The 12,966-nt window shown below is 56.9% G+C and overlaps 1 protein-coding gene across 1 annotated transcript in view; it reads right to left on the bottom strand.

Annotated features, from left to right (window-relative positions):
* Window positions 1-1,377: 1,377 nt before the first annotated feature.
* The window catches only part of POMT2 (protein O-mannosyltransferase 2), a 42,754-nt gene continuing 31,165 nt past the window's right edge, over window positions 1,378-12,966 (bottom strand). Inside the window, exons 12-21 of the mRNA XM_004698733.2 lie at window positions 11,788-11,866; window positions 10,611-10,762; window positions 9,547-9,638; window positions 8,544-8,620; window positions 5,667-5,738; window positions 5,370-5,429; window positions 5,176-5,281; window positions 4,288-4,428; window positions 4,072-4,195; window positions 1,378-3,589 (exon numbers count right to left, since the gene is read on the bottom strand). Coding sequence (XP_004698790.2) covers window positions 3,484-3,589; window positions 4,072-4,195; window positions 4,288-4,428; window positions 5,176-5,281; window positions 5,370-5,429; window positions 5,667-5,738; window positions 8,544-8,620; window positions 9,547-9,638; window positions 10,611-10,762; window positions 11,788-11,866 — 1,009 coding nt within the window. The 3' untranslated portion in view covers window positions 1,378-3,483. The remainder of the gene's footprint in view (window positions 3,590-4,071; window positions 4,196-4,287; window positions 4,429-5,175; window positions 5,282-5,369; window positions 5,430-5,666; window positions 5,739-8,543; window positions 8,621-9,546; window positions 9,639-10,610; window positions 10,763-11,787; window positions 11,867-12,966) is intronic.

The raw sequence follows: 12,966 nt of genomic DNA, 5'->3' as shown, positions 1-12,966 counted from the left end.
GACTGTTAGCTTGGTTCCTGTAAGTGGGGCTTACACCCTACTGATAATGGTTCTTATGCAGATCCAGAGAACAGATCAAGCCCATGACATCCAAAGTTAAGCTGCCATCCTGAATCTAGGGTCTGCCCATCTTGTCACATGCATACCCCCAATCCCTCCTCTTCCTATAGCATGTATACCCCTAGACCACCCCCTTCCATTACTGTATAACCTATAGTGCAACCCCTTCTTGTGACGTATGTCTTTACCTGTAATTAGTGGGCTTGTACGCCCACAAAAGTATGTAGACCTGGGTTAGCAATAGAGAGATCTCCTCTCTCTCTCTCTCTCTGCTCCTCCCTTGACCTCGTTGGCTCCCTCTCCTCCCCTGTTCCCTTTCCCTTTGTCCTCCTTCCCTTCCCTCTCTCCACGTGGACCACCAAGCGGGACTGAGGTGAGCATGCTACTATGAAATGTGTCTGACTCCATTATTTCACTATCTCTTTTGCCTCTCATGCTCTAACTTTACTATAATCTTTACTTATTATCGCTGTACAATTGCGCCTACTGGACCCATAATGATGTGTTAGGGGCAGGTACCCTGGCATATGGCACCCAACGTGGGGTGCCATTTGTGATTAGTGGTGGGGGGCTGGCCACCCACCTCCAACCACACCATGTCACAGATGTGGCGGGACTTTGCAAACTGCACAGTGCCACTCAGAGAGCAGTTGGTCCTTTCCCCGATTTCCTGTCTTGTCTTCCCTTCTAAGGACTCGAAGGACGCGGCCCCCAGCCCCCCCCCTCACTCCCCCGCCATTAGTCATAAGGGAGCACAGCTCAGAAGACAGGGCTTCACAGGATGGGACTACTCTCCTTTCTATCCAACACTCAGGCAGCCCGCCCCCAAGCCATCAGGGCCACTCACCGTCTCAGTGGACAGCCCTGGTCATTGCTCTTCCTCCTCTACAGTGTTTGAAGAAGTTAAAAGAGGGAAAACGTATAACTTTGGCAGAAAGTAGCCCTGGTGGCAGTGGCTCCATGCTCCAAGCACCCGGAAGGTCAGCGGATGGAAGACACTAGTCTAGAGGACGCAAGGGGTAGGGGTAGCCGGCTTCCGTGGGCACTGATAACCATTCTATACTGTGTCCTTCTCTGAGCTGGAACCGACTGGATGACAGTGGGCTTGGTTCATTACAGAAAACGTTTAAATCAATCAATATGAGCTAGCATTGCCCAAGTAAACTGGGTGGGTGGGTGCCTGGGTGAGCCGGCAGCCCCGGGCCAGCCAGCAGCCCTGGCCAGCTCAGAAACGACGAGGTGTAATGGGAGGGTCTTCTCTGCTCAGAGAGGCCTTTCGGGAAGTCGGATTCAATTAAGTACAAGAACAACATGGAATTCCAAACAAGAGCTATTTATTACAAAACGAACTGGCCTCTGATCCGTTCTGGCAATGTGCTTGGGAAGCTGGCTGGAGGGCGGGCTGACAAGGGCTTTGGTGGTCACCATGGGTTTGTGGGGCACATCACATTTCTGCTGGGTTCCTGGGCCCCTAGTCAGAGCAGCACCCCGATAGTGCCTCCCCCACCCCGTGCACCCCAGTGCCTTCCAAACATCAGAACCCAACTTGGAAGCTCCACGAATCCTTGTGGCCTGTCCCCCTAGCGGTTGGCCAGCCAAGGCATGGAGGAGGCAGAGGACGCGGGAGGGACTTCCCTTCTCCCATCCATGGAAAGAACAGAGGACACCTTGGTTCCCTCAGTACCATCAAGTTGATTCCAACTCAGTGACCCTACAGGACAGGATAAAATGAATTCTGCAGGAGTAGAAAGCCACGTCTTTTCCCGTGGAGCAGCTAGTGGTTTTGAACTGCTAACCTTACATGATGGGATGGACAGGAAGCTGCTGAGGGGCTGCCCGCTTCCAGTGAGGTCATAGTGAGAAGTGAGGGTGGCACAGGTGGCATCAGCTGCCACCTGGCTGGCACTGTGGGTCACCTCTCCAGCTCCCGAATTCCAGCTCCAGCAGAGCCCCCCACTGGCTGCCCTCACACAGTCAGAAGCAATCAATTCCACCTGTGGGGAGGCGGGAGGCTGAGCAGAGATGCTCCACCACTGCTGCCTTCCCTTCAACAAATGCAATTAAGCGAGCAGCCCAGAGCAGCAGAGGCAGGACTTCCTGCAGGAGGGGGTTGGGGGGAAGAAGTCAAAGGGCCGCAGCCCTAGCTAGGGGTCAGCAGGCCTCAGATCTGATTAACCAGCCGGCCTGCATCTGCATTTCCTCAATTAACATTAATGACAGTTGCTCTGAACTTCAGCCTGGCCCAAAGCTTCCCTCCCAGCCACCCAGTAAGTACACAGCCTGTCCCTGGGACCAATTTCCAGTCTCCGTGGCAACCGTCTCGCGAAGATGCTCCACAGAGCCCTGACCTTGTCAAGCTTGGTGGGGTTTCAGAGGCGGGGGCAGGGATTTGCCTTTAAGCCCTGAAGCACACAGGCCTGAGACAGAGTGTTCTGCCAGGGGAAGGAGGAGGCAGGTGGAGTGGCTGGTTTGGGTTTGACCCAGCATTTCTCAAAATCATTTCCATGTGGAAAGGGAGGGGAAGGGACAGGGTGTCAGAGTGGTAGAGAGAAGACAAAAACCCACCCTCACTGCCCTCGGGCAGACTCCAACTCACGGAGGCTGTGGGGCATTTCCAGGGGCTCGGAGTCTTGGGGGCGGTGAAGTAGTGACACAGAGGAGAGGGGCAGGGACTGTTTAGTCAGGGAGCCCCAGCGGCCCCTTGGGGTCCCAGCCCCACAGGCCTGCTGTGCGGCGAAGGTCTGTGACCCTCCCAGCTGTCAGAGACTGCATCTGTCCTGGTCCTCACAGCAGCTCTGGGTGCTCCAGGCCCTCCTGGCGCGGCTCCGCCACCCCCCAAGGGTTGATAGTCACACACCCCCCCAGCCCCATCCTTTACACACCATCCCCAGCTGCCACACAAGCCTGCGGGGGTGCAGTCGGGTGGCCTGGCTCAGGGTGGCTGCCCTCCCTCGGGCCGTGCTGCTTGCCTGTGGGAAGGAGGCTCTGGACTGGGCGAGACCCCGGGTGAGGCCGAACTCTCCACCATTGGACCCTCTTAGGGGTCAGAGAACCTTTGAGGATCTTTCTTACAAACCCAAACCAAACCAAAGCCATGCGAAGAGATCCCCCAAAAATGAGTGCAGCTCTGGCCCATTTCTTAGTTTATGACATTCAGCTGCCCACCGTCACATGGCCTCCACGCCACAGGCATGTGGGCACATGCACCCTCACACACTCATTCCCCGCATGGCACACGTGGGGGCCCGGGACTCGTGAGGGGGCGTCCTGGACTGTGGCATGGTCCGGTGCCGTCCTCACGGCGCTGAGCGCGGCCTGGGGCCTGGCTGACAGCAGACTTGCTCAGGTCGCAGGCTGGGCAGCCTACTCCAGTTGGCTGGCTCCATGGCTTCGGGTGGCTCTGGGACCCCGGGGGCAGTCCTCTCAGAAGTCCCAAGATTCCAGCCACCGCAGCCCTGCCATTGGACTGAGGGGGTTCTGCGCTAGGGGGCCAACCATCCCGTAAGCCAGAGGGTGGAAGAGGTAGAAGCTGTGGGAGAGAGGCGGGGCAGCGTTGGCTCCCAGGCCCCCCTGTGCAGCCTGCCTGCTGGGGCGCAGCGGCCTCAAGCTCACAGTGCGTCCCGCTGCCCGCGGGGAGGCTGCCTTCAGCGAGCCCAGGCACTGCTTCGTGATGACAGAACCCGTGAGAACACTGCACACAGCTCTGGGCCTGAGGGGGGGTGGGGAGGAAGGGGCATGGCTTACTGGCCCCCCTGCACTGCCAGGCCTGCTCCCCAAGGTCACCGAGGGCCTAGTCCTGGTACTCAGCAGCTCGTACAGGGGTCTGTGGGCTGCAGGGAGAGGGGACCATGCCCACCTTCCAGTGACTCTTGGTTGGTCCTGCCCAGGCTCGCTCCCTCCCCCTCAGCTGAGCAGCCTCTCTGGGGACAGCCCGGCTCTGTATGTTCTAAGAGCACAGGGGCAGGGGCACATGCAGCAGGAGCAGGGGGGAGGGGGGTGGCGCTTGCTCACCTGTAGGCAGTTCCCAGGAGCAGACTCAGGATCCCCCCCACGTGGATGCTCCTAGCCAGGGAAGAGGAGCAGCAGGAGGCCAGACGCCAGGCACAGAGCCGCAGCAGCGAGTCCCACAGAATCCCTGGGGAGAGAAGCGAGACCCCTGGGCCGTCCGTTGGCGAGCAGATTAGAGCCTGCCCTCCGTGGACCCCATTGGCGAGCAGGGGCACTCACCAGTCAACATGCTGGAGAAAAGCACGGCTGGGAAGTAATGGTGGAAGTAGAGGATGCGGCCCATCAGGAAGAACGGGAAGTAGTGGAGTGCCCAGCCCAGCAGGGCCTGGCCACCGCCCTGGAGCAGGACCTGGGACAGCCCTGGACCCAAGCAGCACGGGGCCATCAGGGGACAGGGGGCAGAGGCCCTGGGTGCTGGCCCAGCTCTGCCCTTCCCTCGTCTGTCCCAGCATGCTCCACCTGCAGTAACTCGGGCAGGCCAACTGGTGAGGGCTCGGCACCGACGACAGCCCCACAGCAGCCGGCCTACAGACCCCAGATCCTGGACACCCCACAGCAGCTGCCCTCATGCCTGCAGGCCCTGCTGCCACGTGGACCCATGCAGCGGCATACGGGGCAGCAGTGAAGGGGAGCCGGGAGGATGGCTGTTCAGATGGAGTCTGAGCAAGCCCTCAGGTGCTGTGGCCTGGGCCCAGCCACCACCGCTGCCAGGAGCACTTGGGTGGGCACTCACACCCTGTGCTCTGGCTTCCTCTGCTCCTGGAGACCAGGGCCACAGGACAAGGAAGGGGCCGAGGAGGACAGACGAACAGCCCTGAATGTGGCCCAGTGGTTACAATGGGGCCTCTGAGGCCCCGCTCTCCCTAATAGCCACAGGTCTCAGACAAGTCCTGACCCTCACTGTGCCCCATTTCCTGATCCATAAACTGGGCCACCAATGCCTTACCCTCCCTTCTGGGTTGCTGGGAGGCTGGGGGGAGGTGGGGGTAACACAGCACAGGGGTATTTGTTAAGGTTCAAAGGTGAAGGAGAATGGTAGGGGCAGTCAAAGCAGAGATGCCCCCTCCACAGGCTGGCTGCCCCCCACCAGGTGGCGCAGGCCCTGACCTTGGACCTCAGCAGGCAGGCACACCCCTCTCTGCACAGCCAGGATGAGGACGCTGCCCAGGAGCAGGTAGACAGCAATGCTCACCAGATTCAGCCACCAGACCACCTGCACGGGGAGCAGGGCAGGGGTGAGGAGCCCGCAGCCCTCTCTGACCACGCCAGCCAGACCCAGGGCGGCCGTGCAGGACACTCACCGGGTTGCCCAGCAGGTAGACCCGGAAGTCTGTGTCGTTGATCCCTGAGAAGCGCAGGCCCTGTGGGCAGAGAGCACGCTGCTGGCCCAGGCCCAGCTCACCCCGGCTGCTCAGTCTGAAGGCAGCATCCTTCCCACCGGGAGGCTGGGGTAGAGGCTCCAAAGGGGCCAATTCACCTTGAGCTCTCTGGGAAGGCTGGGTCAGAACCAGAACACAGAGGCCCTCCCCGCCTCCCCGACCCATGCCCATGGTCTACTCTGGTCTCTGTTTTCCAAGAGGAGCCGCCTCAGACCCCACCTGGTAGTTGATGGGCCAGTGCCAGGGCTTGGAGGTGAAGTCATTGTCCTTGGGTTTGAGGCCGTTGTTCCCCTGCAAGGAGTGAGTGATAGGAAGGAAAACTCAGGGAAGAGCCTGCAGGGCTGGCGGGAATGCAGGCCAGGTGTCTAGAGCGGCCCTCTTCCCCACCTTCAAGGAGCCTGCCGCCTGCTCGCTCACTGCCCTCGGCCAAGCAGCCCCATCTCCTACCAGAGCCAGTTCTCAGGGCCCTGCTGAGACGAGAGAATAGCGAAAGGGACAGTGAGGGGCCGCCCCCTTGGCACATGGCACAAACTGTGGGCCCATCCTCCTGGCCAGGCATCCTAAAACATGCGGCCCGATGAGGACATTTATCCAGCCCGGCGGGTGTTTTTGCCCCATTTGTTTTTTTACTTCAAAATAAGATATGTGTAGTATGCATAAGAATTTGTTCAAATATTTTTTTTAAACTATAGTCCGGCTTTCCAATGGGTCTGAGGGACAGTGAACTGGCCCCCTGTTTAAAAAGTTTGAGGACCCCTGCTCCAGGCCAAGGGCAAAGGGGGGTGAGTGGGATGTGAAGGGCAGTCTTACACGAAGAGCCGGGAAAAGGGTGCTAGGCCAGTGTGCCCCAACCACTGTTTTCTCCATGAATCACACTCTGTTACAGGATCAGTTCTACAGGGCACTTTACTGTATGTATCAAGGGTAAGAATGCCTGCCGTCCAAAAACAAACGCACCCCCCGCCCTTCACACTCGCCTGCAGAGAACACCCACCCGCTTCCACCTGAAGGCCCCGTCCGTGGCCCCTAACCCAGGAGCCAGCACAGTCAGCAGCCAGACTCTGCTGGGAACCAGCAGATCTGTGCTATAACAAGGGCTGAGAGCAAGGAGCACCGGGCTGGCCTCAGCCCTGTCATCTAGACACCCTAAGAAGACATGTCACTTGAGGTGGTCAGGGATTCTAACTTGCAGCACTATCTCGGCCTTGGGGCTAGGGGGCTGTCCGCACCCCCGGCTCTACTCACGGCATCCAAGCAGACCTTGCCAAATACCTGCTGGGCAGCAAAACTGGCCTAGGTTGAGAACCGCTGAACTAACTAACTCAGGAAGATCCAGAAGGTCTGGTTAAGTCAACCATGACTGCCTCGCTAATCCAATTCCCTGAGGGGTTGGGAATATTGGGGTGGAGGGGGGCGCTGTAGAGGGGGTGTTTTAAATGAAAAGAGAACGGAATTTTCCCATAAACTTGTTGAAGTGCTCTTGTAGCTTCTGGGTGTCCCCATGATGCTGGGCTGCTTCTCAGGGTGAAAGGTGCAGCGGCGTCAGAGCCAAAAGGGTCAGGTGCACAGCCCCATGTCTGCAGGGCCTCAAAAAGAAGGGGGAAGCACCCTGGACCACGGGAGAGGGTGCCGAGGGAAATCCAGCCCCTGGACCCACACTCGGGACTCCAGAGCTCGCAGAAGCCTCCATGCTCCTCCGTCCCTCACTACGGCGGGCTTAGAGAAGCCCAGCTCTGATGCCTTCCCTGCCTCTGTCCTCAGGGCTCACTGCTGAGCTCTCCCCACATGGCTTACAGGAACAAGTCTCTTGGGCGCCTCTTCCTCTTTGCCATAACTCTCAGACCATGAAAGGAGAAAGAAATGAAACTCTTTAGGCTTCGTCTTAGTCTAGATTCTACCTGGATTTAGACTGCCTTCATGGCCGACAGGTGTACATTTAGAGGAGCAGGGTCCCCAGGCTACTGTGACGGCTACAAGCAGACAGGCAGACCAGCGGCCCAGAGCCTGCTTAACACCCAGCCATCCCCTCTGCAGAGGAGCAGAATGCTGGCGTGTCACTGTGCCGTTTCACCTGGGAAGCTGGTCAGCTGTTTACCGAGTAGCCCACTGACGAAGGTTACCTCATTGGGGTGGGGCTGGAAGGGCCGCCTCACCTCCCTGCAGCCTCAGGGGAAGACCCAGTGCTTCTCATACATCTTCCCCATGGATAGTGGGCTCCCTAAGTCAGATGGGGGTTTCTCCCAAACCCCCAAGTCGGAATTTTCCTGTAAATTTAAGATAGTGGACAACTTAAATTTTTTTCATTTCCCAGTGGGTCTTAAATCTTTGCAGCTTGGGCTGCTTGTCCACTCCTGGGCAACAGCGGGGTGCCCACAATGGACCTCAGCTAGGTGCCAAAGTGCAGGCAGGTCTGGAGGCAGGGTGGGCTCAGGGCCGGTTCCACAGGGCATGAGGAGAGCCACTTGGGTCTGCCGCTGCTGCTGCTGCTGCAGAGTGGATTCCTACTCACAGGGACCCCAAAGATCAGGGGGCAACTGCCCCATCAGATGTCACTGACGGTCATCGTTTGAGCTCTGGTTTGGCGGCCGAGTGCTTCCCCACTGCAACACCAGGGGGTCCTTAGCCTAGCTTCTAACAAACTGTGACCAGGTAGGATTCAGAGCATGTTTCCTGCTCGGTAACCCTGAGCACTGGGACTTTCAGGAGCTCCGCCCCCAAACCAATGTGAAAATCAGGAGTGCAGTGGTGACTAGCTATGACCCTCAAAGTCCGCCACCCCAACTTTGAAGCCTGGGTCCACCTCTGTGTCTCAGTACCCTCCTCCACAAACTGGGATAGCCATGATCTTCACTGGGCTGGAACGAGCAGTAAATGAAGGGACGATGCACAGTGCTCAGGGCAGCACCTGTCACTTAAGAGCAAGGCGAGTCTCACTGGCATCCTCATGCTCATTCTGTGACAAGAGCTATAGATGCCTCTGAAGAGCAGGTTGACCTGTCCTGAAGCCCTGGAAAGTCCCCCACAGGGGCAGTGGGTCTGTACCATGGCTCTGGATGTGTGTGCAGGAAGCTAGTTCTTAGGGAAGGGCCACAGTACCCGCAGCATGACCATGTGGGACTCCAGCAAGATCTCGGGGAAGCTGGGCTTCAGCACGTCCAGACTGATGTTGGGCACTGCAGGGAGAAAGGACAGGAGAATACCGTGGTGGCGCCCACTCCCCTCCCCTCCCCTCACCTCCCCGACCAGCAGCTGAGCGGGGAGGGACGGCAGGAGCCTGGCCTGACCCTGAGACCTGTAATCCGACTGGACAGAGGAAACAGATTCTGAAGCCACCCCACCTGGCTGCTCCCACCGCTCTGGGCGCTTGCTCTTCCCCAGGCACTAGTTCCAGCCTGAGGTCCATGAGATCAGGGATTGTGGCCTCCTGCAGCCACGCATGCCCAGGGCCCTTCTTGTTGCAGAGACACTCAACAGAGACTGAAAATGCGTCAGCTCGGCTAGACGGCACATGCAGAATGAAGTCGATAGCATGAAGACCAGGAGAAATGGAGTGTCAGGAAGCAGCTGGCTGAGGGGGTGGGGGAGGGGGCCAGAGGCTGAGAGTGAAGTAGAAATGGCAAAGAGGAGCCGGGGGTCAGATCAGGGCTGGGACAACACCTTCTGCCAAGTCTTGGCTGGAGGTGGGAGACAAGGAGCTCTACCCAGGGCACCAAGTGCCCCTGTCTGCGCTCAGCCTGGGGCATGGGCTGGGGTACCAGGCGCAGCAGGGAGAAGAGCCCAGAGGGAAGCAGTCTGCCGGAGCTGCATCCCAACAGCAGGGAGACAAGAGTCCGGCAGAGCGAGCGGCCAAGGAGAAGAAGCAACTAGCCTTGGTCCCAGGTAAGGCCCTTGGCCACTCTAAGGAGAAAGTACATGGGGGCGGGGGGCAGTAGTTTATCTGGATACAGATATGAAGAGGTTAGATTTCAAAGATGAACAAGAAATGGCAATAGTGAGACGTGGCAGCAGAGTCTAGGAAGGTTCGTTTTGTCCCTAACACATTATGGGTTATGGATGAACGCTGCCCAGCAGACCCAGCCAAGGCCTGGGTCTCACTCACATTTGGGATTGAAATGGTCCTCCACATTCCAGACGGAGTTGAGGGTCTCCTTCAGGTATGGCGTACAAGTCACCTCCAACTGCTCCCAGCCCCTGTGGAAAGCAGTCACCACATTCCTCAGGAGACCCGACGGCCACCACCAGTGTCCCTATTGCCACCGCCCTGTGGAACCTCTCTCCAACACAGCGGACCTTTTTCTTCCCACCTCACATGGGTACCGTCGTCCACAACGATGCTAGGGACAGTCAAGCCTACCAAATTCTCGGGTGAGGAAGAGGCCCAGCCAGGCCCAGTGCGTTACTGCCAGTACCTCCCCTCCCATCTCCGTGGACACCAAGAACTAGCAGGAGGCGGGCACTCAACACTGGGGCACTGTAGTATTAAGTTAAAAATGGCACGGGGGAGTGGGGTGCCAGCCCCACCCGCTACTAGAACTCACTGGTTCAGTAATACTACTTCTGGGTTCAGTAATGCACAATTGTACGGTTGAGATATATAAGTATTATATTAAAGTCATCGAGAGCATGAGAGATAATACAATAATACAGTCAGACATATTACATGGTAGCATTGCTCACCTCAGCCCAGCTTGGTGGTCCACGTGGAGAGAAGGGGAAGGGAAGGAGGGCAAGGGAACAAGGGAGAGGGGGAAGAGAGGGGAGTGACCAGGAAGTGAGCAGCAAGGAGGTCAGAGAGTCCGAGAGCTGACTCACGCCTATATACCTTTTGGGGGCAAGCCAGCCCACTAATTACAGGTAGAGACATACATCACAGGGAGGAGCAGCACTATAGGTTACACAGCAATGAGAGGGTGGTCTAGGGGTTGGTCTCTGGGTCTCCATAGGAACCATTATCAGTAGGGTGAAAACTCCTCCTACAGGAGCCTGTCCATTGTCCCCAGAGGCAGGGAGCAGGCCCACCCCTGTGGTGGGTCGAGACAGCAGTCTGGCAACTGATTGCCTGCAGGGGAGGGAATGCCAGCGCATCTGACCTCCCCCCACAGGGCACGGAAGCAGCCGGTCTCCTCTTCACAGTGTAGAAAGGACAAGTCCCTAGAGACTCACCACTTAGGCAGGACCTTTCCTGAGGAGCCCAGCACACAACCTGTGACCTGATGGATGAGGCGAATTTGGCTTCTCAGCACTTTGATCCGGTTCCCAAATTTTCTGTTGACAACCTCAATGCGCCAGAAATCGTTTGAGTCACCTGTGCCGTTCTGTCACGCGGAAAGGAAGAGACCTTGAGGGACAGGCGTCACAAAAGGGAGATGGCCAGGACACCGGGCCCATTCGGGTGCCACTGTGTTATAAAGATCCAACGTCACAGCAGGTGAAGCAAGTTTCACTATGAAGGAGCGGGTGGGGAAGGGGAGGGCCACAGAAACGCCAGGAAACTAGCCCCGCCCAGTGCGTTCTCTACCCAGAGGATGAGCAGTGCCACTCCCATAGCCAGAAGTTTAATTCTGTATTTCCTAAGACCAGCACATAAGTTCTAACTGCATAGCCTTTAAGCCATCAAACTCAGATAGCAGCCCGAGCCAACAGAAATACATCTGGGCCGGGCACGTCCATTACCATGGCCATCTGGATACCCGCTCAGCTGAGCCAGCAAGGTCTGGCCTGGAGGACGCACTGTGCCTCATCTTCCCTGAAGGGCACGTCCAAGGGAGGGAGATGGAATGAGGATCGGGAAACCCACCCCATGGAGCCCAGAATCGCACTGACGCGCCAAGTCACTCCAAGTCCCTGCAGTTTCCCACGAGTTGTCTTGTCTTCAAATGACCCCACAGGCTATCCCTAGAATGCCCTAGAATGCCCTCTGTGAACTGCCTCACCCGCCCCCAAGCAGCAAAAATCCAGTTCCTGTGGACACTGTCCCTCTGCAGATCAGGGAAAAGATGCTTAAAAATAAGGCCAATGAGAATTTGGGATCTGGTAAACTTCCATATTTGTACAGGACCATACTGTGGGCCCTTAGCTTCTATAACCACTGTGACTTTAGAAGGCACTCAAATTGTATTTGTCCTTGACATTTATTGTCAGATGTATAAATGGCATAGTTACGATGGGAGCCATGAGATGGGGACAAGCAGACGCCATAAGCTGCTTTTCCCACAGTAAGGCTAACCAAAAGAGCTACCAAATGCGAGAGTCACTGTCCAGTCTCTCATCCTTAGGAACATTCCAGAATTCTGGGAAGGATAGTCCACCACATGGTCCTGGGCCAGGACCGCTCACTTACTATGCCATAGCCAGTGACCTGATAGTGCTTCCGGGTCAGGGGCGCCTCGTGATAGTGGCTGTGCAGGTTCCGAGAGGTCCTGGAGGTTGAGAAAGAAGTGAGTCTCTGGATTCTCCTGAGGGAAAGAGAGCTGGGAAAGGCTGCTGCTTCTACCATCAGGATAAGGGCAGCCTGCATGCCAACGTGGAAAGAGGACATTTCAGAACCCCCAGCCGAGCTATTCACAAGAGCTCTAACGGACGGGAGGTGAGCCCACACAGATGCTAGGAATATTGGACTACATTCCAAGAAATGGGATCCTTGGGGTAAGGGGTGGGGGGAGGGCTTTCACAGGGCCAGTGGCTCTGAAGCACTTGGTTAGTCTGCCCGATGAGGCAGTTTGGGGAGAAAAACCTAAACTTCCTATTCTACATATGTCCAGAGGGCAGCTCACCCGCCCACGCCCATCCTCCCCCTCGCCAGTTTGCTCAAGTGGCATCTGCTGCTCATTTAGCCTTGCTCTTTGCCTTGGACAGTCATCTACTTCTAACGATGGCAGATAGGTTGTAAATGTTCACTGTAGAAACTGGATAATTTGTGAAAGCAGAATTTAATGCCATCATTTTGGGAGTGATAAAGTAACTGTGACAGCAGTATACTAACTACCCCCACCCCCAGCCCCATAACCCAACTGGCCAGGTAAACTACTGCTAAACCCTGTCTAGCGATGTGCAGCCATGAGTTTCAAATCGGTGGCTGATATAGTCCAATGCATACAATCTCCGGGAGGCTGCCTGTCACTGCCCATGGTCTCTGCTGGCTCTACTGCACCATGTCCTACTCCCTGGTGTGCTCCCTTACTGCTGGCTGGGTTCTCTTCACTGCTGCTGAAAAACTACCTGTGGGAAGGGTTTGCCTTTGTTCATAGTCAGGCACCGCGGAGGCACTGCCAGGCCAGGAGTATAGTCATCTAAATGCCCAGCTTGTAGATTCTGAGACCACCCAGGTGATGTGAATTTACTCCTCAGGAGCTAGGAGTTTAAGTCCCCAACCCATGCCCCCTCCTCCTCACTCTGCTCAGTATCAGAGTACCTCTCCCACGGCTCCCCTACTCCCCACTCTGCTCAGTACCAGAGTACCTCTCCCACGGCTCCCCTACTCCCCACTCTGCTCAGTACCAGAGTACCTCCTCCATGCCCC

This window comes from Echinops telfairi, unplaced genomic scaffold (genome assembly GCF_000313985.2).
Source record: "Echinops telfairi isolate 266 unplaced genomic scaffold, ASM31398v2 ScPeMD7_18;HRSCAF=68, whole genome shotgun sequence".
Taxonomy (NCBI): domain Eukaryota; kingdom Metazoa; phylum Chordata; class Mammalia; order Afrosoricida; family Tenrecidae; genus Echinops; species Echinops telfairi.
Note: the sequence above shows the minus strand (reverse complement) of the source record. Positions and strands in the feature narration are given on the sequence as shown.